Source organism: Rhea americana, unplaced genomic scaffold (genome assembly GCF_003343005.1).
Source record: "Rhea americana isolate MKP2758 unplaced genomic scaffold, rheAme1 scaffold_406, whole genome shotgun sequence".
NCBI classification, from domain to species: domain Eukaryota; kingdom Metazoa; phylum Chordata; class Aves; order Rheiformes; family Rheidae; genus Rhea; species Rhea americana.
In genome coordinates, this window is record NW_028186542.1 from 353,523 (window position 1) to 380,725 (window position 27,203).

General features: G+C 41.1%; 1 protein-coding gene across 1 annotated transcript; it reads right to left on the reverse strand.

Annotated features, from left to right (window-relative positions):
• Positions 1–56: 56 nt before the first annotated feature.
• Positions 57–25,874, reverse strand: ZDHHC1 (zDHHC palmitoyltransferase 1). Its single transcript, XM_085314535.1, has 11 exons — positions 25,752–25,874; positions 22,819–23,034; positions 19,815–19,990; positions 19,113–19,214; positions 18,138–18,262; positions 17,444–17,602; positions 12,828–12,940; positions 6,532–6,617; positions 4,875–4,968; positions 4,122–4,233; positions 57–2,616 (listed from the first exon to the last, which is right to left on the reverse strand). The coding sequence occupies exons 2-11, from the start codon at positions 23,032–23,034 to the stop codon at positions 2,081–2,083; spliced, it is 1,719 nt and encodes a 572-aa protein (XP_085170661.1). The 5' UTR covers positions 25,752–25,874; the 3' UTR covers positions 57–2,080.
• Positions 25,875–27,203: the final 1,329 nt, after the last annotated feature.

Genomic DNA, 27,203 nt, shown 5'->3' on the forward strand with positions numbered 1-27,203 from the left:
AAAAGAAAAAAAAAGAAAAAGAAAGAAAAGAAAAGAAAAAAAGTGTTTCCAGCAGTAGCATTTTGTCTTCCCCTTGAAGGCAAGGGCTACCTTGAAATAACCACTACATGAGCATTCACAGGTTCACGTTTTGGGTCAAGTGATAGTGCTGAGGGGGGTTCCTGAGGGAGCTGACCCAACTCCTGGCATGGTTTCCAGAGTGCACAGAGGTTTGCAACATAAGACAGATGCTCTTGTGCGTCTCTCTGCTGAAGTGAACTCTCCAGAAGAAACTCTGGGCCAAAAGCCCATTCTGTGCTAAAATAATGCTAGCCCAAATGCCATCCTGCTCTGAAAGGATACAGCCAAGTATTTGGGAGCTTCAAGCAAAGTGGGCTTTGCACAGACCTCTGAGTAATGTAGGAGCCAGTGTAAGCAGCAGGATGATGGGCAATGGCAAAGCTGGGAAGTGGGCACACCAGAGCTGGAGGTCAAGCCTGTCAGTCTTATGCTGACTGTTCCCAGAGGACAGTTTTCCCCAGATATCCTGGCCTGCTCTGAACCTTTTCTGATGGATGCTCATGGATTGAGCTACTCCATGCTTAGGCAAGGGGTGCAAAAGCTTAGCATGAGTCTCTTAGGACCATGTTTTTTCTTGTCCTTCCCTACCTACAAGCATGATAGTATGGCGGAAGGGGTAGACTGAATCAACCGTGTCCATGCATCAGGGAAAACATTTAGTAGAGTAATTAAAACTTCTTTTCTGTTTGCTCTTCTCTGCTGGTGCATCTAGGTGTTTACACACACTAGCTGTGTGCAGCACTGGCACCAAGCCAGCTGCTGCTGGTCAGGTGATAGCCATGCCAGGGAGGCACAAGCTATGCAGGCTCAATAGCTGCCAAATGACAAATTGTGCCAGACACATACATGCTGGTGGCAAGGCCCATCGAGATGTGTGATTAGCTAGCATCCTGGGCTCTGATGTAGCTGGTTGCTAGGCAGATCTGAGTTTCCTGGCAGCCATGGCCTCAGGGCTCAGCCAGGAATTTGGAGCAGGGCACGCTGCCTGTGGAAGCCAAGAAGACAGTGAAAGCGTAGGCTCTGTAGTGCTGCTTGTCACCATGAAGAGAGAGTGCTGTCATTCTAGACACTGGTTATGTGCCCCAGTGTCTCATGCAGGATTTTTCTGCCAGTACAGACTCCAAGCTTGGCTGTGAACCATTGCTGATCTGACAGCCAAGGAAATGGAAAGATTACTGGATCTGCTTCATTCCAGATTTTCTGATAAGGAAGTTGCATGGTGGGGCACAGCAGGCTGGTGGGAAAGTGCAGTCATGTACAAACTATGCTGCCTTACAGAGTTCATGCTGGTGGATTTGGCAAAAGTGCTTGAGAGTGCACAGTGGAAAGTGGTATAGGGACAGAGAAATTCTGAGGTTACTACCTGACCATCTGCTCAAGTGCTCCCAGCCTGATCCAAAGACTAGGTGCAGGTAGATATGAAATTTGGTTTTAAGGGTGCCACAGAACAGCAGAGATGTAGTTTTGTTTCTCCCCACAAGTCTCTATGAAATTTACTGCTGTATTAGTTTCCAGAGGGCCAAGAGAGTGCAGCCTTTTACTCAGGAAGCACTTTTCTTTAGCAACATGCCAAGACACCCATCTCGGGTTTGCCATGCTGATGCCCATTGCCTTTAGTCAGGCAGCACCAAATGTTTTGCTGCAGTGTGATGGCAAGCACAGAGTTTAGGGATCAGTCCCTCAGCACTCTACAGAGTAGTTACATTTCAGTCCATCATCATGACAGCCCTGGGCAAATCCCTATCAGGGAGTCTGTTCCCTCTTAACAAGGAGAGTGGAACTGGGTTCAGGGGCACTCCTGGCATAGGAGCAGGCAGTAGCTAGAAAAAATGATGCAGCAGGGTTTTTCCTGTCTCTCAGCTGGGTCCGCTGGAAGGGGGACTGTATCAAGTAAACGGACTCTGCTGACTCCAGGGAATAAAATGAGTCACTGGAGTCAAGATCTTTGAAAAGCAACACACACATAGAATAAGAACCTCTTTCCTTGTTCTACAAGGTTATGGCTTTGGAAGGCTGATTACTAGGCTGCTGTGGTGTTTGTCCTTATGTCCTTTAAGCATGAATTTTGTCTGCCCATGTACAGCTTGGTGGTGCATTTTCTGTAGTGTGGCTCAGACGTACTCTCACTAGGCTGGGGCTGAGAGACATGAGGTTCTCCACTGCTCTTACTTACAAACACAGCAGGGATTTTAGAGACAAGTTCTAGGTCTTGTTCTGTGCTGCTGTCTTGCTGCCAGCTTTTTGTTTTTACCTTGTGCCCAGAATATAGATTCTTCTCCTTGTCACGTCTGGGATTGCCCGTGGACAAGGGAGAGCGTTGAGAACTGCTTGAGCTATTCTTGCAAGGTCTGTGAAGGGCTGTGCTCCCAAGGCGGGTCTGCGCCACAGGAATCTCATCCATGGACTCGGCAGACTCTGAGTGATAGTCAGCAGGGGGTCCCGCTGCTCGGATGGGGCCGATGCTTCCTGGGGAAAAAGCAGCTCTCATGGGAAAAGCTGGCACTAAGAGGTGATGGCTTTGGGAAGATGAGGGGGCAGCAGTTGTGGCCAGGAACTCTGAGGATGGAAAGAAATTGAAAAGAAAGCATCAGCAGAGAGAGAGAGAGAGACTTCCCTCGCCCTGCACAGGTATCAACAAGCCCAGGAACTTTGATTTGGCTGAGCCAGTAGTGTTAAAGGAAATCATTCATATTTATGGAAAATTAGATATGAAAATGTAGAGAATTCTGCATTCAGCAGTGTACCCACTCATTTTCCCTTGTTAGGCAAGTTAACTTCCTCACAGTGCTGGGTTTTCATGACACTTTCAATTTCTGTCTGCCAGTAACCAGAAAGGCAGTCCAGACAACCGGCCTAGCTATCAACTCATTTGCACAGATGAACTGCTGCACAGCGAGGATTACAGTAATATTATGGAAAATAACAGTTACAGCAGCATAACCTGCTCCATGGAGTTTCCTTTTTGCAATTCAAGTAGATGTCAAGAACCACATGGGTCTCCCACCTTTTCTGTTTAAAATTTTGGCTAAAATGAGTGTTTTCTTTTAGAAAAATACTCAAATGTGTTYTGGATCAGGTAGTTGGCTATTTGTTCCTGAGTTCTTCAAGGTCTACTTTAATTTTCATCTTACATTTTACCTCCTGAATCTTATATTTATTTCTCCCAATTTTGCCAGGATTGTAATTCCTTCATTTTTATCCAGCTCCTGGTTATAGAACTGTACTAGTTTAGCATTTTGCTTCCTTCTTTTTACTGAGTCTGGAAACTCCTGCCTTCTGTGTTTCTGATACAGTTGCTTAAGTAGCCTAATACTGTTTTTGAAGATTTAGTTTTCCTTCTCGTTCTTCGGACTTATTTTTCCTTAAAAAATGAAAGCAATCCTTGGTAAAACTAGACCTCATCACAATAATATTTTACCACAACATCCTCCCCAGGAATATGGAACAAATAGCATTATTGTTTAATTGTGCTGCTACAGTAACATCTTGATCAAACTCTCAAGAGTAAGAACAGCCCTTCTCCTCAGCTATTCTAGGACTAAGAGTACCAAAAAGTAACCATTTCAACTGATTTTAGGTTCGTAAATATTTTGCTCTTTACACGTTCCTTATGATCTCTGCTTTGCTTTTAATTTCGTTTCCTTTCCTTTTTCTTTTGCCCCCTCTATACCTGCTCTGTTGCTCCCTTGTCTCTCCCTTCATTTGCTTCCTGTCAGTTAGTTCTCCTGTGACTGCTCTGTCCCTTCTTCCTTGTATACTCCTCTGTTCACTCTAGCACCAGTTTCTGCTGGCAGCTCTTGTTTCTTTACCACCTCCTTTAAAGCTTCAATTGCTAGTAAATAATACAGAGAAGGTAGCATCACACACCCCATTAGCTCTTTACAACACATATGCTTCCAAAGTGAAATCCATGATATTTCTTAGACCTCTCAACAAAAACTTGTGTTCTTCACTTCTTTCTCCTCTCTATTCAAAAAAAAAAAAATCTTTCTATTTATTCCTCCAAATTCCAGCTAACTGGAAAAGTTACAGAACAGAGGAACTGACTGGTGCACTCTCACCTGACTGGGCATCTGGAAAAGAGGGCCGAGGTCTGGTGTGTGTTTTAGCTCTGCTGTCCATTGCTGAGGAAGGAGCTTTGTACATCTTCTTCTTTTTTCTTTTTTTTTGTTGCTGTGAAAGCAAGGAGTCCAGGAAAAGGGAAGTCATTTCATTAGCACAGAGAAGAGGCATTCAGGTTTTTTTAATTGCTATCTCTTTTAACTGCTCTTATTTTCAAAAACAAGCATTAGGTAACCTTCCATTTGATGGTGGATAAGGGGAACAAAATGTGGACAGGAACCCCAAAAAAGCAGAAAGCTTGACAGCTGCTTTATAGACTAGGGCTTTGTATCCACACACACTGTCTTCCCCTGGACAAGGAAAGACCCTAGTCTCCAAATTTGAATGTATACGCTGCTCAGCTTTGCTCTACAGAAACATACTTTGTCAATAAAGTAGTATTGATGCATTCATTGAACTGCATTGGAACAGGAAGATATTGCACAGGCTGCATGCATTATGGCTAAGCTGTGAGCTTATGAAGGAACTACAGAATGCATCCRATGATAGGTGTGAGCTAAGACAGGAGAGTTTCTCTTGGATGCAGTGACTGCAGGGGATAGCCATATCTGCACACATATTCTGAGGAATGGAAGGGCATGTGTATGAAGGAGGTTAACCCAAACAGACTGTACTACCGTGAGTGTGCACCTATGCAACTGCATGAATTGGCAGCATTAGAAGTTATGGAATGCAGCAAATCTCCCACTTACCTGAGAAGGGATTGCAGATTGAAGAGATGGGAAGTCAGGAGAGGAGCTCTGCTCAGGATCTGCTTCATCACTGTGYGCACAGAGCTTTGAAAAGCTAAAATAGATGGCAGATATACAAGACGCTTCCCTAAAAACTACTTAACTCTAATGCCCATTCTCTTTGTACATACCTAGCTTCAGTCAGGCTGACTGAAGCCTCTCTTGCTTTGCATGGCATTTCCAGCAAGACTGCAGTGTAAATCTTCTTGCACAACTGCGCACAAACTCTGAAGGGTTTCCTCTCCCCTCCCCAGGGCCAGGAGTTAATAGGCAAGGCTTAATTAAGGACAAGGATGCTTTTTTTAGCATGAGTGCTTTCCTAAAGGAAAGTTCATCTGCTGTAAATGTTGCTGTAGTTCACGTCTCTTGACTCCCTAAAACTGTATAATTATAACGAGCTCAATGTGGAAATTATTGCACAAATCCACCCAAAAAATTAAGCTGATAAGAGAAGACACCTTTTTTTTTTGTGAAGCAGTGGCTCTTACCAGCACACTGTATTAGCAGCACTCTGTGATGTCACCTGGTTTCCACATGAAGTTGAACTATTGATTTTGATAGATAAACCTTATGCCTTAAGAAGAGATAAACAGATGGAGGTGTATAAAATAAAATAAGCATGAACTCAACCTGAAGATGTTTTTGAGACTGATTTCTTTCCTCAAACGAAAAAAGGGCTTCTAAGGCAGTGTTTTCTATAGYAGACTTTTTTCCAGGGAAACAGTCCAAAAGGGTCACAACCTTTAAGGGACAAAAATAATCTATTCAAGAAAAAAAAATCTAAGGGAAACAGAAACAGTTTAAGGTCATTATTTTCTGATGCAAAAGCTTGCTAGGACATGAGCAGGTCATGTCACTAGCTATTGAACTGAGGCATAGTAGCAGAAAAATGCAGGTCTAGGGTAAATTTTAGCTGAACTTTCCTTATATCTTCTTATGTTTTTAGCTGTATATGAACAGTATTCTAATATGAGGATCTGGATGCTAAATTAATTAAATATCATGGTAGACTTCAACTTTAATTTAGACCTGTTGCAAAAAACTATGAATTGTTAAGGATGTAATCAAATGCTACACTTCCACAGACATGCCTTGYAGAGGCAACCTAGATGTACAAGCTCTCAAAACTGCAATAGTTGGGTTTTCTGTTTAATTCTAAGGCAATCTCAGATAACCATTCACTGTCACTTCCTACCCAGAAGCTCTCTAAGTCTAATCACAAACTTAAAAGGCTTTCACTTTTCCCTTTTTGCTCACAAAGCAGGCTCAAGGGTGCATCTATGACAAAACCTACCATATTGCTTTTAAGTTGCACTGTATATGCTTTGATACAAGTTTAAATGCAGCTCCCAGCTCTATTTGAGGCAACCTCAGACTAAGTTTAAAACAAAACAGTCTAGAGTTTTCCAGGAAAGATATTTTYACAGAGGAAGGGAGGTGAGCACTTCTGCAAACATTTACCCTCCTGAAACTCAGAGACTTGAGCATACCCTGGTCAAAACATGGAGCTCCTAACCCTCCTAAGTATTTTTGTCTCAGGAGCCATCAATGACTTTGGTGATGACTTCCTACTCAGCATACATGTTGCTGGGGGCCTGCTATCTGTAACTTTACTCACTCTTTCCCTGAAGTTATGGCTGGGGAGTCCTCCACTTGAATATCAGGGTCTGTATAGCCAGCGTTACCCGAAAAAAAGTCTGCTTCCTGGAAAAGAGAAGAATTAACATTTTCAGAACAATATGGATACACAGTGGAGGAAATAGATCTGCATTAACAGAGATGCTTTCTTCCCCCTTTCTCAGCCGCACACCAAGGATTGTCTGCACTTAAAAGAAGCACAGCTGAAACTCAGCAAACTGCTGCCTAACAAGATGGAAAAACAAGACTGAGAAAATTGGAGGTCCCTGACTCATTCATTCAGTCCAGTCAGTATTTCATATGACTCAACTTATAATCACATCACAGCAGAGTTAKGGAGATCAACTTAATATTTCTCGGGACCATACTCAAAATCTCAGTTAAAGGCTTCAATAGTCATACAGTTCAGTAATAATAATTATTAAATGCAAAAACCTTTTTCATTCAAAACTGAGGTGACAAAAAGAAAGCACACAATGTACAGGAAAAAAGTAAAGTAATTTCTGTTTCTTGTGTGAATCTTGTATAGTTGATAATATCATGCTGTTTTTTTCAGACAAGAATGCTTCATCTTGCTCGTTTTACTTAGGTATAGATGAATTCAAAGTAATGCTGCCTTGAATTTTAAAATTATATACCTTTGTAAATATGTGAGAAGGCTTGATGAGTAAGCCTCCTAAATCCAAGTGTCTACATTACAGAAAAGGGCTTCCATTTCTCCCTCAAAAGCAGTATGCTCAGAGATGGTCAGAGTACCAAATGATGCCATTTACGAAGGCCAGCTGTCCAAAAGGATAAACCATGCTCCAAGGAACCTTGACACAGGCATGCTGGTTCACTATACTTCTTCTAGCTGCTCTTAAACTTGAATAATTAGCAAGACAGTCTCCTCTAAATATTTAGTGCACAGTGACTATAAAGACACACACACATTTTGAGGTAGATTTTTTTGGTAAAAAAAATGTGGTAAAAACTTTTCTGGTAAAAAGAGGGAAGATTTTAAAATGCAGTTAGCGACTTTAGCTGATAAACTTAAACTCAGGGAGACCTATTCTTTAGAAAAGCCTGATCAGCAAGCTTGAGAAAATGAAGTCAAAGTTGGACATCACACAAACAGGTTCCTGAGGGACCCAGGGCCTCTGCAGTTCAACAAATTCATAAACAATGTAGAAAAGTCCTGAACAGTGAGATGAAGTCTGCTGATGATACTCCCTTATGTAAGGGAATAAAAAYGAAAGCCAACTTCAAAAGACTTGCAGAAGATTCTTATATTGAATTATGAGGTGATAAAATGGCAGATGAAAATCAATATTGCTAAATATAAAGTAATGAACACAGGAAAAGTAGTTTAAACTTTATATAAAAAGCAATGGTCTCTGAACTAGAAAAGAATTCATGGAGTTCACAGTCAGCTGCAGCCAAGAAATCATTTCAGATGATAGGAATGAGAAGGAAAGACATAAAAAACACAAGCAGAAAATAGTTTCATGCCACTGAATAAATTCATAGACAGCCTGGATAGTGAATACTCCATACAGTTCCAGTCTCTTCTCCCACAGAAGAACTGTATAAAGGTTTAGAGAAGACTGATATGACTATCAAATGCATGGAACAGTTCCTATACAAGAAACAGCTAATGGGGCAAGGCTTTTCAGCCAGGAGAGGAAAAACCTCAGGACAGATAGGAGTGGTATAAAGAAAGCAAATGAGCAACCACTGTTTACTGTCTCTCTATTACAACATTTCCACTGTTTACTGTCTCTCTACTACAACATTTAGGTATCATCACATAAAACAGTCAGGAAGTATGCTGCTCGAAACAAACAAAAGGAAGGCTGTATTTTCTGACCCAGCATGTAACTAAACTGTAGCACTCACTGCCAAAGGATGTTGCAGATACTAAAAAACGGATTCAAGAAAAAAAAATATGAAAGATTGTGGGAGAAACCTGCACGTACAAAGCCATTAGAAGGTCCGTGTTCCAGACGCCCCAAGATACTATTGCTAAAGGTTGGCAGAGCGTTATGGGGACCATATGTATATTCTGTTTCTGYACTCTCTTAGCATCCACTATTGGCCAGTGTCAGAGACAGCACACTCTCATCTGATCAACTTTTGTTGGTCTTCTTTACACACTGGAAGAGAAATTTCCAAAATTACTAGCTACTCTGGAAAACCTTGGCATGAATGTCTGGAGTCACTTTATTCATTTAATTGTTGATAAGAGAACTGCCAAACTGGAAAGACTCCTGGCACATTAATTTTTTGTAACACACTCATGCTTCAGTGGTCATGCAAATAGGTAAAAAGAAAAAGAGGAAAAGCAATTTGCAACAATTTGTAAGTATTCACATCAGATTTGAAGAAAATTGGTTTAGCAGTTTTAAAAATAAGAACTTTCCAAGATTTCAGATTTAAGAAGTATGCAGTTTTGGGTTCACTGTTATAAGTAGGGTTTACCTGAGAGCAGGATTAATAATCCTCACAAATTTACTGCATGCTCTTCAAATGTAACGTGTAACTCAGGTCTAGTCATTGCTCATCACTGACTGAAAATGAAGTGTGTGTAAATGTTTGCCTAAGCTCCTTGGAGACCRAATTCTTAGTACTTACATTCAAGCCTCATGCACATGGCATCACAAATGAAGGAGACCAGACAGAGTCTTGTATTGCTGCAATTATATACTGGGAGACATGTAGGTCTTTTCAGAGGAAATTACATTGTGCTTGAAAGGAGCCRCAGCAGGAGATATCCTCCTAGGACTGTGGCCATTACGGTGCACAGTTAGTGAAAACTCTCAGGACTCAGTGTCTACAAACATGACCTCAGGCCTGGCAGATCACAGGAGATTAATACATGATACCTCTTGAGAGTTTCATGAACAACTTTTTCCAAAAAGGAAATAAAAGAGCTTTTTAAAATGCATTTTGTCCATTTCAGCCCTGTAAAATACTCATAAGCAAAGTAGTCACATAAAAGCAAGGTCTAGCTAGCAGAAATAAAATGGTAAGTATAAAATACAGTGCTCTCTCAGTATTGGAAAAGCTACGCTTAAAGAGCTCTTGTGCACAGTCCCAGGCCTCCTCAGCTTCCACGAAAGGAAGCAGACTAAAATCTGTTTAGCATTTAAAATCAAACCTCATCAACCTGAATTAGTGTCCAAAGCAAATCAATAACAATATGACCAGGAAACCCAACTCTTACAGTAAGGATATCCATAATATAAAGAAATAGTATCATAAAATAAATATTATTGCAAAGATAGCTATTGATTAGAATTTCTAGCCTTTGGTACAGAGTAATGCAATGATATACTCTTTAGGATATCATCCTATAAGTACACCTCACTGTACGTCCCCAAATCAGAGTCTATACGGCAATGTCTTTCTAGAGACAAAAGTAACTACAAAAGTATACARCTGCTGACTAACCCATGAGTTTAGTTCAAAACAGACTCCACTTTGGTGGATATGCTTTATTATGCTTATTCAAATAGCAAGAGGGAAGCCAGTTTCTAAGGGATTATGTTCCAGCATTGTCTGTAGAGGTCTCTGCCACATATTTGGTATTATGTTATTTTCAAGGTTATTTTACACAGTATTACTTTCARATCTTTTTCTTGATTATCCACACAATTTTCAGTAAATTTGGATTTTTTTTTTCAAGAGATTAGATAAATAACTCGCAGTGAATGCCCTTTTATTTTTTAAAATGTATTAAAATGCCTATCAGTTTAACATATGTATGATGTTTCCCAGCAGGTCTTCACTCTGAAAGCCAGCTTCCTTGTGCCAATGCAGCTATGCATTAAAGCATCTTTTTTGATTCAGTTTATATTTCTTTGGATTGTTATGTAACTCTCTGCAGAAAAACTCTTACTTGCACATGCTGCTTTGGCTATCACTAAAGAGGCAAAGACTGTGTTTCTATTTTTTTTTTTTTTTTTTTTTTTTTTTTTTTTTTGCATTTTTGTGATATCTGAACCACTTAACGGTGCAAACTTAGTACTTTTACTTTGTGGATGTTCTGAGAAGGATCTTTACAAGTACTTAAGAATCCTTCAATCTGAATGTGGATGAAGATTTAACAGAAAAATGTGTAAACCTTCAACCAAAACCAACACCCAGGCTTGAACACGGCTCAAATATACGTATTAAAGGGAAAATGCATGTTTCTTCTTATTCCCTAAAATCAATGAATAATTAAGACAAAGGTGGGAACAAAATGATTTCCATTTTATGCTTGCCAGATCTTGGATCAATTACAAAGGATTTTTATGCTTAAGCTAAAAAAGGCTGTAGTCAACAGAACTTAATTCTCAAAAGGCAAGTCACTTGCTGTACTCCTACTCCRATCTATTTGTTTGTGTTTACCTCTGGTTGCTATGTTAGAAACAAGAAAAATCTGGTGTAACATTTTTGTTAACAATGTTACTGGGCATCTTCCAGTATTTATTGTTCCCCAAGGTATTAACTGTAGTCCTGAAATACAGAACTCCTTCTCACCCTGCTTCTTCTAGCTTTGCTGCTTCAAATTAACCGTATTGATACAGATCTACACAAGCATCGGTGCTCACAGGAGAACATCATTGAACAGTCTCATCTCAAATGTATGTACATACAGTGTTGTATGTATGTACAACATATACAACATATACAGGAAGGACAAGAGGCAATGGGCAAAAACTGRACTACAGGAAGTTCCGCCTGAAGATGAGGAGGAATTTCTTTACTATGAGAGTGACAGAGCACTGGAACAGGTTGCCCAGAGAGGTTGTGGAGTCTCCTTCTCTGGAGATATTCAAAACTCATCTGGATGCAACCCTGTCTAACATGCTCTAGGTGACCCTGCTTGAGTAGGGAGGTTGGACTAGATGATCTCCAGAGGTCCCTTCCAACCTTACCCATTCTGTGATTCTGTGACACAGAGTTCAGCTCAGTTCAGGTATGTTTTCAGTATCAATCAACATTCAGYAACAAGAAAATGATTAGAGCTTTATTATGATTTCAATTTTCATAGTAAGCAAGGCTCTAGAAGGCAAAGTGTCAAACATGCTTGCTGTTATGGAAACCTCTGCTCAAACTGAAAGTTCAACTTTTCCAAGGTGGTAAAAAAATGTATATGAAAAGCTGAGCTCTCCATACTATACAAAAAGAGAATTCACTCATTTTCCACTTTCTTCTGACAGAGAAAAGCCCTTGAGTCCAGAGAGAATGAGAAATTCCAAATCAGGAGTAATGTATTTCTACATACAAGAGAGAATTAATTTCTTATGAGATATAAAACTGGTTGTATAATAGGCAACTATAGAGCTAGATGGAGTTACAAGGGATCACAGAATCACAGAATAATTTAGATTGGAGGGAACTTCTGGAGGTCCCTAGTCCAATCTCCCATTCAAGGTCAGTACAATGAGAACAGTCAAATTCTGAGAATCCCCAAGGATGGAGTTGCCTTTCAGCAAAGTAAGTTACACCAAATATCTCAGTTAATAGAATACATGCCACTGCACAGTGTGATGGATAAAAGAGCTTGTAGACCTCTTTTRCAGAGATACTGATCAACATCACAGTAATTACACAGACACTTATCACTTCTGTAGAGCTCAGTTCAAAGAAAAAGCAAGGTTATCCAGATCCTTCCTGAGCGTAATTTTTCCACTTTTCTTTTTCAAGTTGGTAAAGCAATCTGATATCAGCTGCTCAATGATTAACAGCCAATTTCTGTCATCTTGGAACATGTCTCACTCTCAGTCATGAGACCACTCACACAAGCCAGCAAAATGTGACACCTCCACTAGAACGGAYGAACCTGTCCTTCACGGTGACAGGACCCCTCCCACTCTCCAGTCATCTGCTCTYATGGTGACACAAACATTTATGTGACTGCTTAGTGAACCAAACAGCAGGGAGCTAGCCCATATATACACTAGCTCAACTATCTTTTTTATGCTTACCCAGATGAGATTCCCCCACCCTGTGCACTGCATGACTGTAACAAACAGCTGCGCTGGCAGAAGGGAATAGATAGTGCAGGGCCCAAAATAAGCAGCTGAGACAGAGAGTGGGTGGGATTGACTCTTTTGAAAGCAGTGCTTGCTTATGCCTAGACTGTTCTTCAGGCTACAGGCTTAGACTCTCTCACGTCCTACTCAACTCCACCAAAGTATTTCAGAAAAGTCTTATCCTAGCTGCCTCTAAAWTTTGGAGCACACTTGACACAGTAGACAAGTGAGGCTGTTTTTTTGAGAAATTGATTGAGAAGACAACAAGTACCTGATTGGGTCTCACTTGGGAGGGATAAGATTCCAGTTGTYTGTCTACCTCTTTTGTCTCTTGGTGTGGACGCTGCTGCAGAATGTACTCATATGTAGTCAATTTGTTCCACACTGGGGAGAAAGGAAGAAAGATGTCAGTGCATGRAACACCACTCACCAATTACATTTACTTCTCAAGAGCAGTTCAAATAACTATATGCAGTTAAATAGTAACTATAAACATGAAGAGACAGATACTCTAAGACAAAAATACCTTTGTACTGTATATCTAACTATATCCCTTACTGTTTTCATCACAACACTTCCTCATAGTCACCCTATTCTTTTAAAGTCCCACATTTTTGGTATATTCTTCTACACTATAGCAATTTTTGCAGCATATACCCGAGAGAAGCAAACCCATTACTTATATCCAGTATGTTAAAAATCCGTAGCACACAGAAAGCTCAGAGAGTTGTCAAAAAATGTCTAGTGCTAACTTTAGACTGCAGTCTTGGAAACTAACTGCAGTCTTCTAGTCTAGGGAAAATCAAAAAGTTCCAGCATGTCATTTTGTCCCATAAARAAGACAAAAGCATCTATGTTCAAAACAGTGAGTATCAAATGCCTGTCTGTGCTGCTGCCAAATCCTAAAGACAGCCAAAGTTTATATGTGACTGAGTTTATATTCTTAAAGTCTCCCACATTCAAACACATCTGCTTTCACGCATGACCAAAAGCAGGTCTAYATTGACATTTCTGAGCAGCCTGGTTCTTCATGAGACCTAAAACATTATGAGGATCCGAAACTCAGACATTCCTCCCCTAATGAACCTGATCAGTATTTTTAGAGCAAAAAATACAAAAATTGTTGCTGCATTTTTTTTAATGTGCAGCCTGGCTGGTCTCCCTTAATCCAGCGGCATAGGATTAAAGCAGATGCCTAGGATATGAGAGAAACAGACTAAAATCCTTGTTCTGCTTGAAAACTTTCAAATCTGTAATATCTTACCTCTCAAAACCATGCCCTAAACACAGGACCACTTTGCAGGAAAGTGAGGGAGAGCAGAGCTGAAGGTGCTCCTCCTGTTAGACTTTCTTTTTTATGAACAAAAAATAATTCAAGATCCATTTGGCCAGGAAGATACAGCATAAAAAGGAGTGTGAGTTTGTAGCTAAGTGATTAGGGGATGCACTTGACAGGAGCAGTACAGTGCTAGTAAATCCCCCTAGAATTGTTTCTGTATGCTTTACTCAAGAAACAGAATATTGCTTCATAAGTAAAGGCTGTATACCATCTTCAGTTTAGAATTCTTTAGTTTCTGAGTACTTACGAGTGTCATTTTAAAAATATTTTAATGGGGTAACTTAGCTAAAAAATACTGCATTTATCTGGCTAGATAACACTGGAACATATAATCATAGCTTGTGAAGAACCACATACCCTTTCCTATATTCCCTATTAAATGTTTTTTTGGTATCTGAGTACCAGTCCCCTCCCTCCAGACTTCTGAAGTGCTACGCTTCACTGACTGAATTGAATCTCAGTCAAGACTGGTAATTTTGTACACCTGGACCTACTATTTTGAGAACAACCTACTTCCTTTTGAGTGATAGCGGGGAGCAATTAAGAACAGTAAAGTAATTCTGACCATTTCACTGTGCTTGTAACAAAGCAAGRTTCTAAAACTTTCATAGCTGTACCTTTCTAAGCTATTTTTCACRTGAAACTTAAGGGCAATTCCACTCACAGAGGTGCTATTTGCTTCCTGTAATTTTAAATATGAAAATCAGGTTCATGAAAAGAATGCCCACGAACTATAATTATGTTTTAATCGATAACTTGTATTGCTAGCAATACAAAAAGGCCCCAAAAGGGGCTAGGCAATTCATTTCAACACTGCCTACCTAGAAACATTCAGAAGAGACTACTGAAAATTACACGTGTGAAAAAAGATGAATTTAAAACAGACATATTTTGTCCATTTGAATCCAGCTGTAATGATAATTGGCCTCAGTATGACAGCATCACTCCTTTTAAACAAGGACATACCCTCCACACTTCTGCACAGCACTGATCACAGCTGGAACCAAATTCAATGGGGTAACAAACTTTAATGTAATAAATGTTAATAATAATTAAATGTCGTTTCGCTGTAAGTCATAAATATTTAAAATTGGATCCAAAAGAAAACTAAATTTGGATCAAAAAATATTCTGAAAGAGGAAACAAAAAATACTCTGAAATAAAAGAAAACAAAACAAAAAAACAAAGTAAAATTGGGATAACACTTGCAGGTTGCAGTTGTGCAAGAGAATCCTTATTCCAAGGAGGGAGCACCCTCTTGTGGCTGTTGCACACAAAGGCAGGGTTAAGTACAGCTCACTACTAAACTGGACAATYCTTTCTTCATCATTGAAAGGAAGTTTTTCTGGAGCGGCCCCAGCATTTTTATGCTTTTAGTCTCTCTGCAGTGCTAGACTGACCTTTGCAATCTCCGGGCGTCACCACTAACCTAGCATAGTCAACTTTCAATTACAAAAAGCAGGCAAAATCACAGTGTGACTGGATTTAAGTTAAGCTCCAAGAGGCTGTAAAAGGAAACCAACTGTCAATGACTCCGTCGACCATAACATTAATGCCAACTGAAGAGTACTCATCCATCAAATGCTACACTTCACAAGTGTAACTATTTTGCTTCTGGAACTGCACTGGTTTGTGCTGACCTGGTTTGTGGTGGCAAATCACTGTCAGCTGACAACATAAAAACCCATCCAAGGATAGTCTATTACTGGCATTCTCATTCCTCTTCCATCATGTTCTTTTTTCTCTAATTTTGGCACCAGTGACAATTGCAAGGTAAGATCTTTTTTCATCATAACTCATGTAAGGTAGCCAAGCAGCAYTGGCTTCACTGACAAAAGTCATTTTTGTTGACAAAAAATGGTTTTTGGATACCCACCTGCACTTCCAAACACAAATTTCCCTTCTGGATGGAGCAACAAATGGGAGATCTAATGAAGAGCCCTTCATGAGAACTTCTTCCTCTGAATTCCATGAATCATTTTGTGCAAATATAGTACATATTCCATAATAAGATCTTTATCTACAGCACAGGCCTCCTATTAAAAAATCAGATCTACACTGTCTACAGTTACCTAAGGTAAAGGAGAAACAGGATCTCTCATATAATCAAAGTACAGTGAAGAAGCTCACAAAAGCCAATCTGAATCTGCCATCACTGGAACTGAGCTGTTATTAACCAGTTTGCCTCACTTGACATCCSTTATGGTTTGAGTTCCAAGACAGTGTTGTTCAGGCACATGAATGCGCAGGCCTAACTTTGGCCCCACCTTGCACGTGTACTGCTAAGCCTGCCTGTTAACAGCAGTTGTTGAGGACTGGGGGTCTGTAAGACATAGCTGACCGTAGTAGTTTGGGATAAGCACAAGCCACATAAGATCCGAACTGATAGTACAGAGTTGCAAAGAMTGAGTGTGTGCACCTTGCTCACATCATGTGGTACTTGAGCTGGTAAGTCATACTGCACCAAGATGACTTTATACAGAACTAGCTGGAGTTTATCTGCAACCCAGATAAATGTGATCCAGATAAGCTTCCTGTAGGCTATATATAATTAAATATATTTTTTACAAAAAGTCCCGAACTATTATATTATCAAGAACAATCCTGTTAGGAAATTTTATTATTTCCTCTATCCAGTCTTAAATTCAAGATGCCCCTCCTTAGTCTTAAGGACTTAATAGCAACTGTCCAATCTTTACACAAGTTCTTCTGGAAATGGTTATCAATATCATTCAGCATGGGAACTCCARGTTTATCTAGATTTTACCTTTTTCTATGATTTTTATGATTCAGCCCTGAATGAAGGAATTGGCATTGATGGCTGGTAATCTCTATGAAGCTGTGCTGGCTTTATTAGAACTTTCTGACATAACTTCAAGATGCTCCTGGGAAATCTGCTAAGGTGGGAAAAAGTTTTTCACTGGCTTCATCCTACCCTTTTGAAAGACACAAAAGGCCTTTAGACAGGCCTTCAGGCAGATACATATGTGATTATCCCCAGATAAAGATCAGGTAGACAGGAGACTTGGTAAACTTAGGCCAAATGCATGCTCTGGGATGCAAAATAAAATAAAATAAAATAAAATAAAATCTACTGAAATTTACAGGGTTAATTTGAATCTTGCAAACAATAAGAACATTTATCTGAGGTCTTACAGACAAGAGGAAATGGATTCACCCCAAATCAAGCATTTGTAGAGTGCTTTCTCCCTAGTGGATTCTGAACTGTACTTGGCAACAAAGAAATTTGTGTAGGCTAGAGAAATTCAAAAATAGCATGTAATGTGACTTCTACAAACTGCAGTAAGACAGGAACTCTGGGGAAAATCAAAAATACAATGCTAAATCCAAAATTTTTACCTCTTCCATATAATCTTGCACAATGTATGTATATTCAAGACATATTTTTGTGATGTCACATGTATGCAAGAAATTTGTGTGTATATTCTGCGATATTTGTGATACAGGGGAACACAAAATGAACACAGAATGAGCAGAAGCTACAAGAGAATAAAATGGGCTGCAAATGACAGGAACATAATACCTACTAAGATAGATGTGAAAGGTCAAGAGGTGGCCTAGCAGGAACAGGGTCATTAGGCTCAGAAGAATAAAAATCCCAGCTGAGACCAAAATGGCAGGTGCCTGAGTCTCAACAGGAGCTGCAGGAAGAAACACAAACCAGACGTCTGTGTGGTTCTTTAGAACTGTAAAACAAAAACATAACACTGCAATGAAAACTCCAAAATAGCAAGAGTTAGGAAGTGAGGTAGCAAGGCACAAATTTGTGTCAGATGAGGAAAGGAAGCCAGTGCAGTTAGAGAATGAGCACTTAAATCRAAGGAGAAGGTAAGCCAGGGAACTAAAGGGGAAAACATACTATGTATGAAAAGTATGAAAACAAGAGTAGGCAACAAGTAGATTGTCCATATATTAAATATCTCTAACTAAACTTTACAGYTGGAAATACTGGTAACTCAAAAATAGACCCAAAGTTATGCCCTTGAGACCTACAAAACCTGGCATATGCAAGGCCTATAGAGCAGTTAGTAGGCTCTGCAAAGAAACACATTCAGTCCAGCTAAGCAGAGCTATTCTTGTAGAAATATAACACTGAAGAAGGAGTAAGGGAAGGCCATTCTTCCTCAGTAGGAGAGCCCACAGATTCCAATCCCATATATAGCTGGCCCTCAGGATACACTGGCTGATTCACAAGATGCTCAGCTGAAGCACTGCTAGTACCTTCAAACTGCTGGTCGGAACGAAGCATCATGGGATTAATGAAGAACTCCACAAAGACGTAGAAAGCTACAAGCAGCAGAAGACCAAGGCCCAGAATGGCAGACAGCACACTATTCAAAAAGAGCCTGCCAAAAAGGTGATAAGTCTCAGTGACTTCAGTGCGAAATACAAATCTAGCACATCAATAATATCACACACACACGCATTCAAAATCCTAAACTCTAATAGTAAGGAGACATAGATATAGACAGCTATCCCAATTACTGTGGCATCTTCTTACACTTATTATAAATACTGGATAACAGTCTTATTTCTGATTTGTTATCCTGGGGTTCTAAACTGTGACCCCTTGGAGCTACTGAAGTCAAGTTCAGTATTTGTAAGACAGATAAAGAGCTCCTGGTACAAAATCTCATGGCAGTGCAACATGCCACCCAGCAGTAACAATTCCATGCTTTCCTTGTGGTTCTAGTGCAGAAAAATAACCTGAGCAGCAATCATCAGTGACAGCCTCCTTATTCTTTACCTTAGAYCCAGGACAGATTAAAGTTGCCTATATGCTGCCCTAACTCCTGCCACATGGCCTCACAGGAAAGGCAATCTGGATTCAAGCTATTTCTGAGACAGGAACAGTATAATCATGTTTCAGAAATATTAAGGATGCCCAATGAACAACTCATAAGCTTTTCCTAATTCCAAATAATTATACCAAATAATAGATTATTTTACTTGTAGATGTTTGACTACAAAACTCTAAGTGTAGGAGTTTTATCCCTCCCTTTATTTGAATGTCTTAGTCATGTTTGTATCTCCATGTAGTTTCCTCATGACTGATCTTATTCAGCTGGGATCTGAAAGAAAAGTGGTTTCATGTTACAGAGTACAGACTAGACTGAAAGGCAGGAGAGTCCTGGGAGGAGAAAGAGAATATTATTCGAGCAGTGTTGTTTTCCTGTTACAATGCCAGGCCCTTACCAGTAATTCCTCTTCCCCACACAGTTGTTGAGCCATTTACAGTGGTGATCAAAGCCGCACACACACTTGTTGCAAGTTCCGCAGTGCTTTGACTTGGCACTCCTGCCAAAAGAAAGGATGGTATTAGACTGGCATCACTAACCTGTTACCATAACTTTCCAGTATGACAAATACAGAAGYGTAAAACAGTAGAGAACCTGCCAACAGCGAGAAAATCCACTATATTAGGAATGCTTAAACACCCAAGGCTGTCAGCTGCTCTTGGAGCACAATCACAAACACTGCAAAATTTGCCTTTTCYATGCACTGTGTAATTTCTAATTTGGAGATCACCAGTTTCTTATTCTTTGAAAACCTTTAGCCATTCTGCAAAATTTTATCTTAATGTCTGCCCTCCAAACTTTTCCAGCTTTCAAACTAGTGTCTAGTCAAATGCAAGCACATACACAAAGAAGTTGCATCTTGTTCTCAGATCAAGCAACAACATTCAAACAACAGAGCCATTCAGTACAGTCCTCTCAACACAAGAGTGATAAAAAACAGCCACACAGAACCAGGTCCACATTCAACAATGGACACCTACTCAACTAACTGTCACAAGGTGAAATTTAAATGTCACTGTAGAGTTAAGAGCTTCAGGGACTCGGATTCAATCTTATAGTTTAATGGTGATGAAGAGAGATTAACAGAAAAGATACTTACACATCTACATCACAGACATGGCAATGACGATTTTCAATGACATGTGCATGCTGATTACGATTGAAGGTGGCCAGAGGCCCCAGATAGTTTTTTTTTCGCACATTGGTATCCGCAGGATCAATGGAGACTGCAGTAAGATGAACAACTAAATGGTATATAAAACAYGTTCCCGGACACTGAAGTACACAGTTAAGGATTGTATGAGCCATTTAATGTCTATATATTTACTCTTAGTACACAAAGCTCATGCAGATGAGAAGTACATGGCTTGTCATTAGAAATTACTTTATAACTGACTACAATACATTCATCTGAGCTTCATTAAAATCATCTGTCTCTCTGCAGTAAATATTCTCTGGGTAAACATAACTAAATCTACAGAAATAACCCTCCTTATTATGTACTTCTCTGCCCCACAGAAATTTGCTTCCTTCAAAACTTACCTTTACTTACCAGAATCTGACCCCATGGGCAAACTGTTGGCACAGGTCCACATCTCTTAGTCCATACAGAATCCTTGGAAAGGAAGAGCCAGTTAAGGCTATGCACATGCCCCCTCATAAGATTAAACTTCCAAAAAAAAAAAAAAAGAGAGAGAGAGAGAGAGAGAGAGAGAGAGAGAGAGAAAAGACACACATCACACCTTGCTTCCTTTTCCTTAGTCAGAATTCCCAGCAAGAGCTAATAAAGTAGAAGTCTACATAATTTACTGAAAGACAGTATCCAGGAATTGTCATTCTTCCTCTAAAGATTACTTGTTTGGATTCTTACTTCTAACTGCAGTAATAAGTCAGAGAAAAAAAAAACAAACTAGGAGTACTTTTGACCACACCTCTGAATTGTCAATATTTGAAAGGAATACTAAGCAGCAGCCTTACATGTCTGGAATAAGACAGTTCTCTGGAGTTTGCTTCTCAATATACTGTAATTTAATAAATATGCATCTAAAAATTAATCTTCCAACTTATTTGTTAYGCACTCATTTGTGTACACTATTGATCATACTAAGGTTTATGGAAATCACAGCGGTGTAATTAGGGAAAAAATTAGGTCTTTGAGAGATCTAGATAATTGGGGTTTTGATGAAGTAATAGAATAGGATTCACCTTTGAAGAAAAAGAAACATTAGTATTTTATTAACTGATAGGAAAGCTTTGTAATCCATTAMTCTGTTGAATGTGTTTAAATTGAGGCATGAAGATACTCTGTAGATATACTTATGAGGTTTGAACCATGATAACACAAAGGAATTTGGTAAGATAGATGTAAGGCCTGCCGTTAGCTAATGRTATTATTAACAGTTAAGTCATGCAAATGTAACTAAACCAATGATAAARCAAACATATCAAAGGCTACATGGACATACTTAAATCAAATATACAAATTATATAAGCTCATATCCAACTAACACATCTTTAGAACTTTTCCTGGGATTATGTCTTCAATATTTCTYGGTTATCTGGTTCTGCTAAGAAAGCTGTAAATATGAAAAGCAAAATAGGCTGTTACCAAAGAATTTTCTTGTTTCCAGTTACAGAACAATGTTAATTTTTCCCTTTGGTTTTTGATACAGTAAGACTAGCATATCTGGAATAATCTTCATATGAATTGCCAGAGATGAACCKAACAAAAACAACAAGCACTAATGGGACTATTTAATTTCATTCCTATTTTGGYCTTTCACAACAGGAAGTCCTATGTACATCAAAGATGTGCGTGCTATGCACATCAAAAATGTACATGCACAAATTTGCCTTAGCTTTATACGACATTTCATAAGCAAGCTCAGACTTCACAGCTCTCACTGATCCACTTGCCCAATTTTATTTTTACCAGAAAAAATGTCATCAGAGAGATGACCCAAGCAAACAGGTGCTGACACATTCTAGCCCTTCAACAGCTTTGCWAGGATTCACCCCCTCCCTCTTCCAGTTTACCATTGCCTGGACAATCTAATCAGAAGTTAGGGCCTGGCTTTCAGGAAGTTCACCTCCTGCTGCASGTGACAGTTCAACATGGCACTGAGAGAGTTAGGATTTCTTCCCAGCCCAAGATCCCATACTCTGGCAAAGCCCCTTCTGGAGACTCACACAACCCCAAACCCTGCACACACAGCAGTTCTGCTCCACCTCAGAGCCTTAGTGAGGAATGGGATGAATGCAGCTGGATGGTGGGAAGAGTAGCACGCACTAGTCCCTCTGCTTCTCCGTTGCAACAGCATAAAGAGCACACAGCTCCAGTGAGGTGTGTTGAGGACAGGAGGCAGAAAACACAGATGGGCTGGGCCAAGACAAGATGCATTGATAGCATCAGTACCTAATTTTATTCTCTTCTGATACTGCTCGTATTTAGAGTAATGATACTTCCATTACATGCATATTTTACTGCTGCTTAAGACTTTCTCATGATAGGCCTCTTCTCYGATGTTCACACTGCACCACCTCGTCTTTCATTCACAATCTTTCCACAGAGGACAGGAAAAGGCTTCTGGCAGAAGCTTACCTGCTATCACAAGCAATCACATCATAAAATCATAAGCATACAAAGCTACCTTTCAAGACTCAGCCAGCCAGCACAGCAAAGTGTGGCTGCCCATCACAGCAAGGATGTTTCAGTAGGTATTTTTTTTAGGATGAATATTCTCAAACCCTTCAGCACACCTGTAGAAAACRTTTACACAGAAGAATAGTATTAGGAAAAGGAGATACATAGGCAGGAGCAGACAGTGTAAGAGCTTTGGAGGCAAAGATAGTAACTCTAGTAGGGAGTCATGAAGGATAAAAGTAGAATCTAGTTAGTATTCTACCTAAAGTGCATGGACAAAGAGGATCTCAAAATAAATGTTTTTAATAAACTGGAGAAGATCAAGATTATGGTTATAGTCCAGAAAAATTTCTGGCTTGACTGCTTTCTCCTATGCTTTCTACACTACCTAACAATTAAAAAAAAAAAATCACTATTGATACCTTATTACAGTTATGTTCTCTTCGTGACCAAAGGATACAATATAGCCAGCAGGCAGCCAGTGGAGGGGTAGAAGAGGAACCAGAATTCCAAAGCCAACCAGCGCAAAGAAGAGGTACAACAACCAGGCGACAATCTGGAAGGGATGTGGAGGCCAGCTCCAGCCATTCCTTCGAGCACGTTGGGCCTGGACCTCAGGAACAGCATCACCCAAATTCTCTGGAGCTGTCTTATTAGAAGGTTTGCAGATGTTCATCTACAGAAATCAAAAAACAAGAACAAAAAGGAMTGTGATATAGAAATATTGTGACTGAGCCCTATTCCTCCAGACATATTCCTAGCAGCAGGACTGAAAGCTAGAGAAACCAAGACAGTGCATCTGATGAGAGACTTTTCTCTGCAAAAGGGATTTACGATCTATAGTAACAAAAGGGGAGAACAATCATGCACTGTAAAAGCAAGTGCTGCCATTTGCACAAAATGATAATACTAYAGATTTTCAGTTAGGGAAACTTGTCATTTTGCCAGTCTTTTAACACATCTAGACCTAAGGCAAGTAAAAAGAGCACAGGGGATATTTCGGTGGCAGTCCGGAGATGCAGTACAATCTGTTCTGTTCGGAGGATGTGTTCTGTTATGGATGATGGCAGAGCAAATGCTTTCACCTGYTTCACATATGCTGTATTTTTCTTTTAGCTAGTGAACAGAAGAAAAATGTAGTGAAACATGGTCTGAAATTGCAACCTTAGCGCTACACAACCTCTAAGAAAACAAAGACTCYTTTGTCAGCGGCAAAGGAAGTGGAAAGATTAGAAACTAAAGAAAGTAAATTAATAATTTAATGACAAAAAAGGGGAAAAGAAGCAGGAATTATTCTATAACACTACTATAAAGCAAATTATCTCTAGCAGAACAATTCAGAAAGCTACACGTGCAGGACATCTGTGAAGAAAGCAGCTACACTACTCAGCTGTCCTACAGTGCCTGGACTCTTGGCACAAGAAAGCAAGATTTAACTGYGAAGATAAGTTACGAAACATAACCTGAGAAGTTTTTGATGGTTATGATTCCTGATTGCACAACAACTACAAGCTCAGAAGCTATTTCTCCTTTTTTTCAATGGGTGTTAGATTTTGTCCTGGCTTGCAACTGAGATAGGATGAGCTTTTAAGTAAACCTGCCTTGGGAGAGAAATACGGTCAATCCTCTATTCTCTGCAATAACAGAGAGTTGGGATCCTCTGCTTCATGGAAAACTCAGGTACAACTCAAGTGTAACTAAGGAGTACAGTACAGGCAGCAGATCAGGGACTGCATTTCAAAACTGGCAATAAGAGGCGCTATTGGACCTAAGCTAACCTGAGGTATCTCTGTGCCATGCTCATAAATTCACAGTTCACAGAATTATAAAASAGTTGAGGTTGAAAGGGACCTGGAGATCATCTGGTCCAACACCCCAAGCTCAAGCCGAATCACCTACAGCAGGTTGCCCAGCCCCCTATCCAGTTAGCTTTTGATGGAGGATGGAGACCATCATATCTCCAAGAAWGGAGACTCCACAACCTCTCTAGGCAACCTGGTCCAGTGTTCAACCACCCTCACASGGAAAAWGTGTTTTCTTATGTTCCAGTGGAATTTCYTGTGTTTCAGTTTGTGTCCATTGCCTCCTGACCTGTCACTGGGCACCACTGAGAAGAGTCTGGTCCCATCTCTTCACACTCTCTCATCAGTTATTTATACACATTGSTAAGATTCCCCTGAGTCTTCTCTTCTCCAGGCTAAGCAGTCCCAGCCCTATCAGCCTCTCCTCATATGAGAGGTACTCCAGTCTCTTAGTCATCTTTGTGACCCTTTGCTGGATTCATTCCAGYGAATCCATGCCTTTCTTGCACTGCGAGAATTGGACACTACTACAGATGTGGCCTCACCTGTGCTGAGTGGAGCGGAAAGACCACCTCCATGGACTGCTGAGAATGTTCTCCCTAAGGCAGCCCAGGATACCACCAGCCTTTCTTGTCACGAAGGTGCATTGCTGGCCCACAGTCARCCTGATGTCCACCAGGACCCCCCGCTCCTTCTCTGCAAAGCTGCTCTCCAGCTGGCCAGCCCCCAGCCTGTATTAGTGTGAAACTAACTGTTTCATTAGTAATTAAAGAGGATGTTAAATAACACTTCAACAAGTCTGATTAACTTGTACACCAGTGTACTGAAAGAAAAGGAGGAGGTCTCTAGCTCACTCATGGTATTTTTGATAAAAGTTTCCTGTACCAGAAAAATTCCGAAGGTATGGAAGACAGCAAAYGTGCCACTGTTCTGAATGGACAAGTAGAACAATTCAGATCTTAATACACCGATTATCCTGTATCAGTCACAGGCAAAAGACTGGAAAATCTTTTGGGGAGTCAACTGATAGAGAAGTAGAGGGCAAGAATACAAAAGATTATCATTTACGCATGTCAGCATAGTTTGATACCCAAGCAGTTTGAAATAAAATCCCAACTCCAATCCTTGTAAAAATTAGCAGTATCTGCTTACATTCACTAATAGTTCATACACACACACATACATACATACATATATATATATATGTATATACATAAATAGGTCAGATGACAACTAGCTCATCAGTAATGAAAAATCATTATTAATAAAATAATTTGAYACTTTTCTCCTCAGGTTTTTGAAAACTTCCTTGCACATGCTTATTGCTTCTGGGCCCACAAAGAACCTAGAATTCTAGTTCTGCTGCACAACTATTTCGYAAAGTAGATGTTTTTAATGTTATGTCATTTAACGCCATACAGTTTTTGTACAGTTCTCTAGCCAGATAACCAGCCGTATCTAGCCGGGGAAAGGCCAGCGGAGGCAGCGGGACGAGCAGCCAGGCGCCCCCAGGGACCCCAGAGAGCTGCGCTGCGGATGGGACGGGACGGGACGCGCCCTGCCCGCGGCTCCGCCGCCGCCYGCTCCTCACCTTCTCCCCGCAGAGGCGCCTCCGGGCGGCCCCGCGGCCGCCTCATGCCCGGCGGGCGGCGGCCCGGCTCGGGCCGGCGCGGCAGCTCCCGGTCGCCACCGCAGACTCAAGGCCGCTGGGCTCGTCGCCATGGCAACGGCTGTGACTACGGCGGGGCGCAGGCTCCAAACCGCGCTCGGCCTGGGCGGCGCGGCCGCGGCTGGGCGGCCTGAAGCCCGGCGCGCTCCAGCTCTTGCTGCGCAGAGCGATGGTGGCTGTAGCTGGTGGTGCTTGCTGCGAGAGCCCTCTCCTTTCTGGCCCTTGCAGTGCCAGCACATCAGCACCCACACTTGGGTGCACGGGGGCTGGCCTCCATCCAGTAGTCTTCGTAACTTAAGATCCAAGCGGTGATTTTGCAAGGAGCAGAAGCTCCTGTTGCAGTTCTCTGCCGTGCTCGGTATCAGAAATGCCGTCAGTTTTATTCTGACTTGTAATGCTGTCTAATTTGGTTTTGAAAGCCCCAGCATGCACACACACACACACACACACACACACACACAGCCTGGGAACATGCACTTCATTGCTAAGGGAGATCCCAAATCCTCTTGGGAATGGAGAAGGTCAGAAAAATCATGACCCTTCAAAAGTTCAGGTGTCTTTGGAAAGAACTGAGGATGTCTGTATGCTACCATTTCTGAGCCCGTTTTGGAGTGTTGCTAGTAACATTAGCTATGCTTTTAGAAAAACATCAAGACTTCGCAGGTCACTTGCCGCTCTGTCTGAGTGGCAGTGAGGGCTGGCAATGCCCAGGAGCAGACTGAGGAAGGACAGTGCTGGTGGTGACAGGGGTGCCCAAAGACCTCCTGCTGGAGGCCACACTGGCACAGAGCCTGGCACCTTTCCTACRTGCACTGCCTACACTTGAGCCCAGAGCAGGGTGTTCTGACATTGCCTTCTTCAGGGYGTTGGATGGAGGGGCAAAATGGCTCAAGCACTCCTTGAGATGCAGAGCTGCAGCTTCAACTGCCCATGTGGTCRGCTCCTGCCAGGGCTGTTGCAGAACAGCGCTTGCTGGCCATGAGGAAATGCATGGTGGTTGTGGTGCCCTATTTGTCTGGTACCTAGGGCCCTGCTACACTCCCCAAGTGGCTTGCATGCCTGGCACCTGCCAAACGTGTGGAGTGCAAACCAGTTCCCTTGGCTGTGGCTTGTGCGATAGCGCATTCAGCACTTCTCCTAGCCTTGTGCAGAGAGGCTCAGAATCATGGCCCCCAGGAATGGCAGTACCAAGAGTGATGTGGAGCCTGCATGATCCTGGCCACTCCTGACAGCTGTCCTGTTAAGGCAAGCTCTGCAAGWGGCAGAATGCCACAACTGCAGTTCCCATCCCAGGGCCCTGCAGCACTCTGCAGCTGCAGAGAGCATTTCCCAAGGAGCACACCTCCCTGCTCAAGGAGGATATCCTTCCTACAG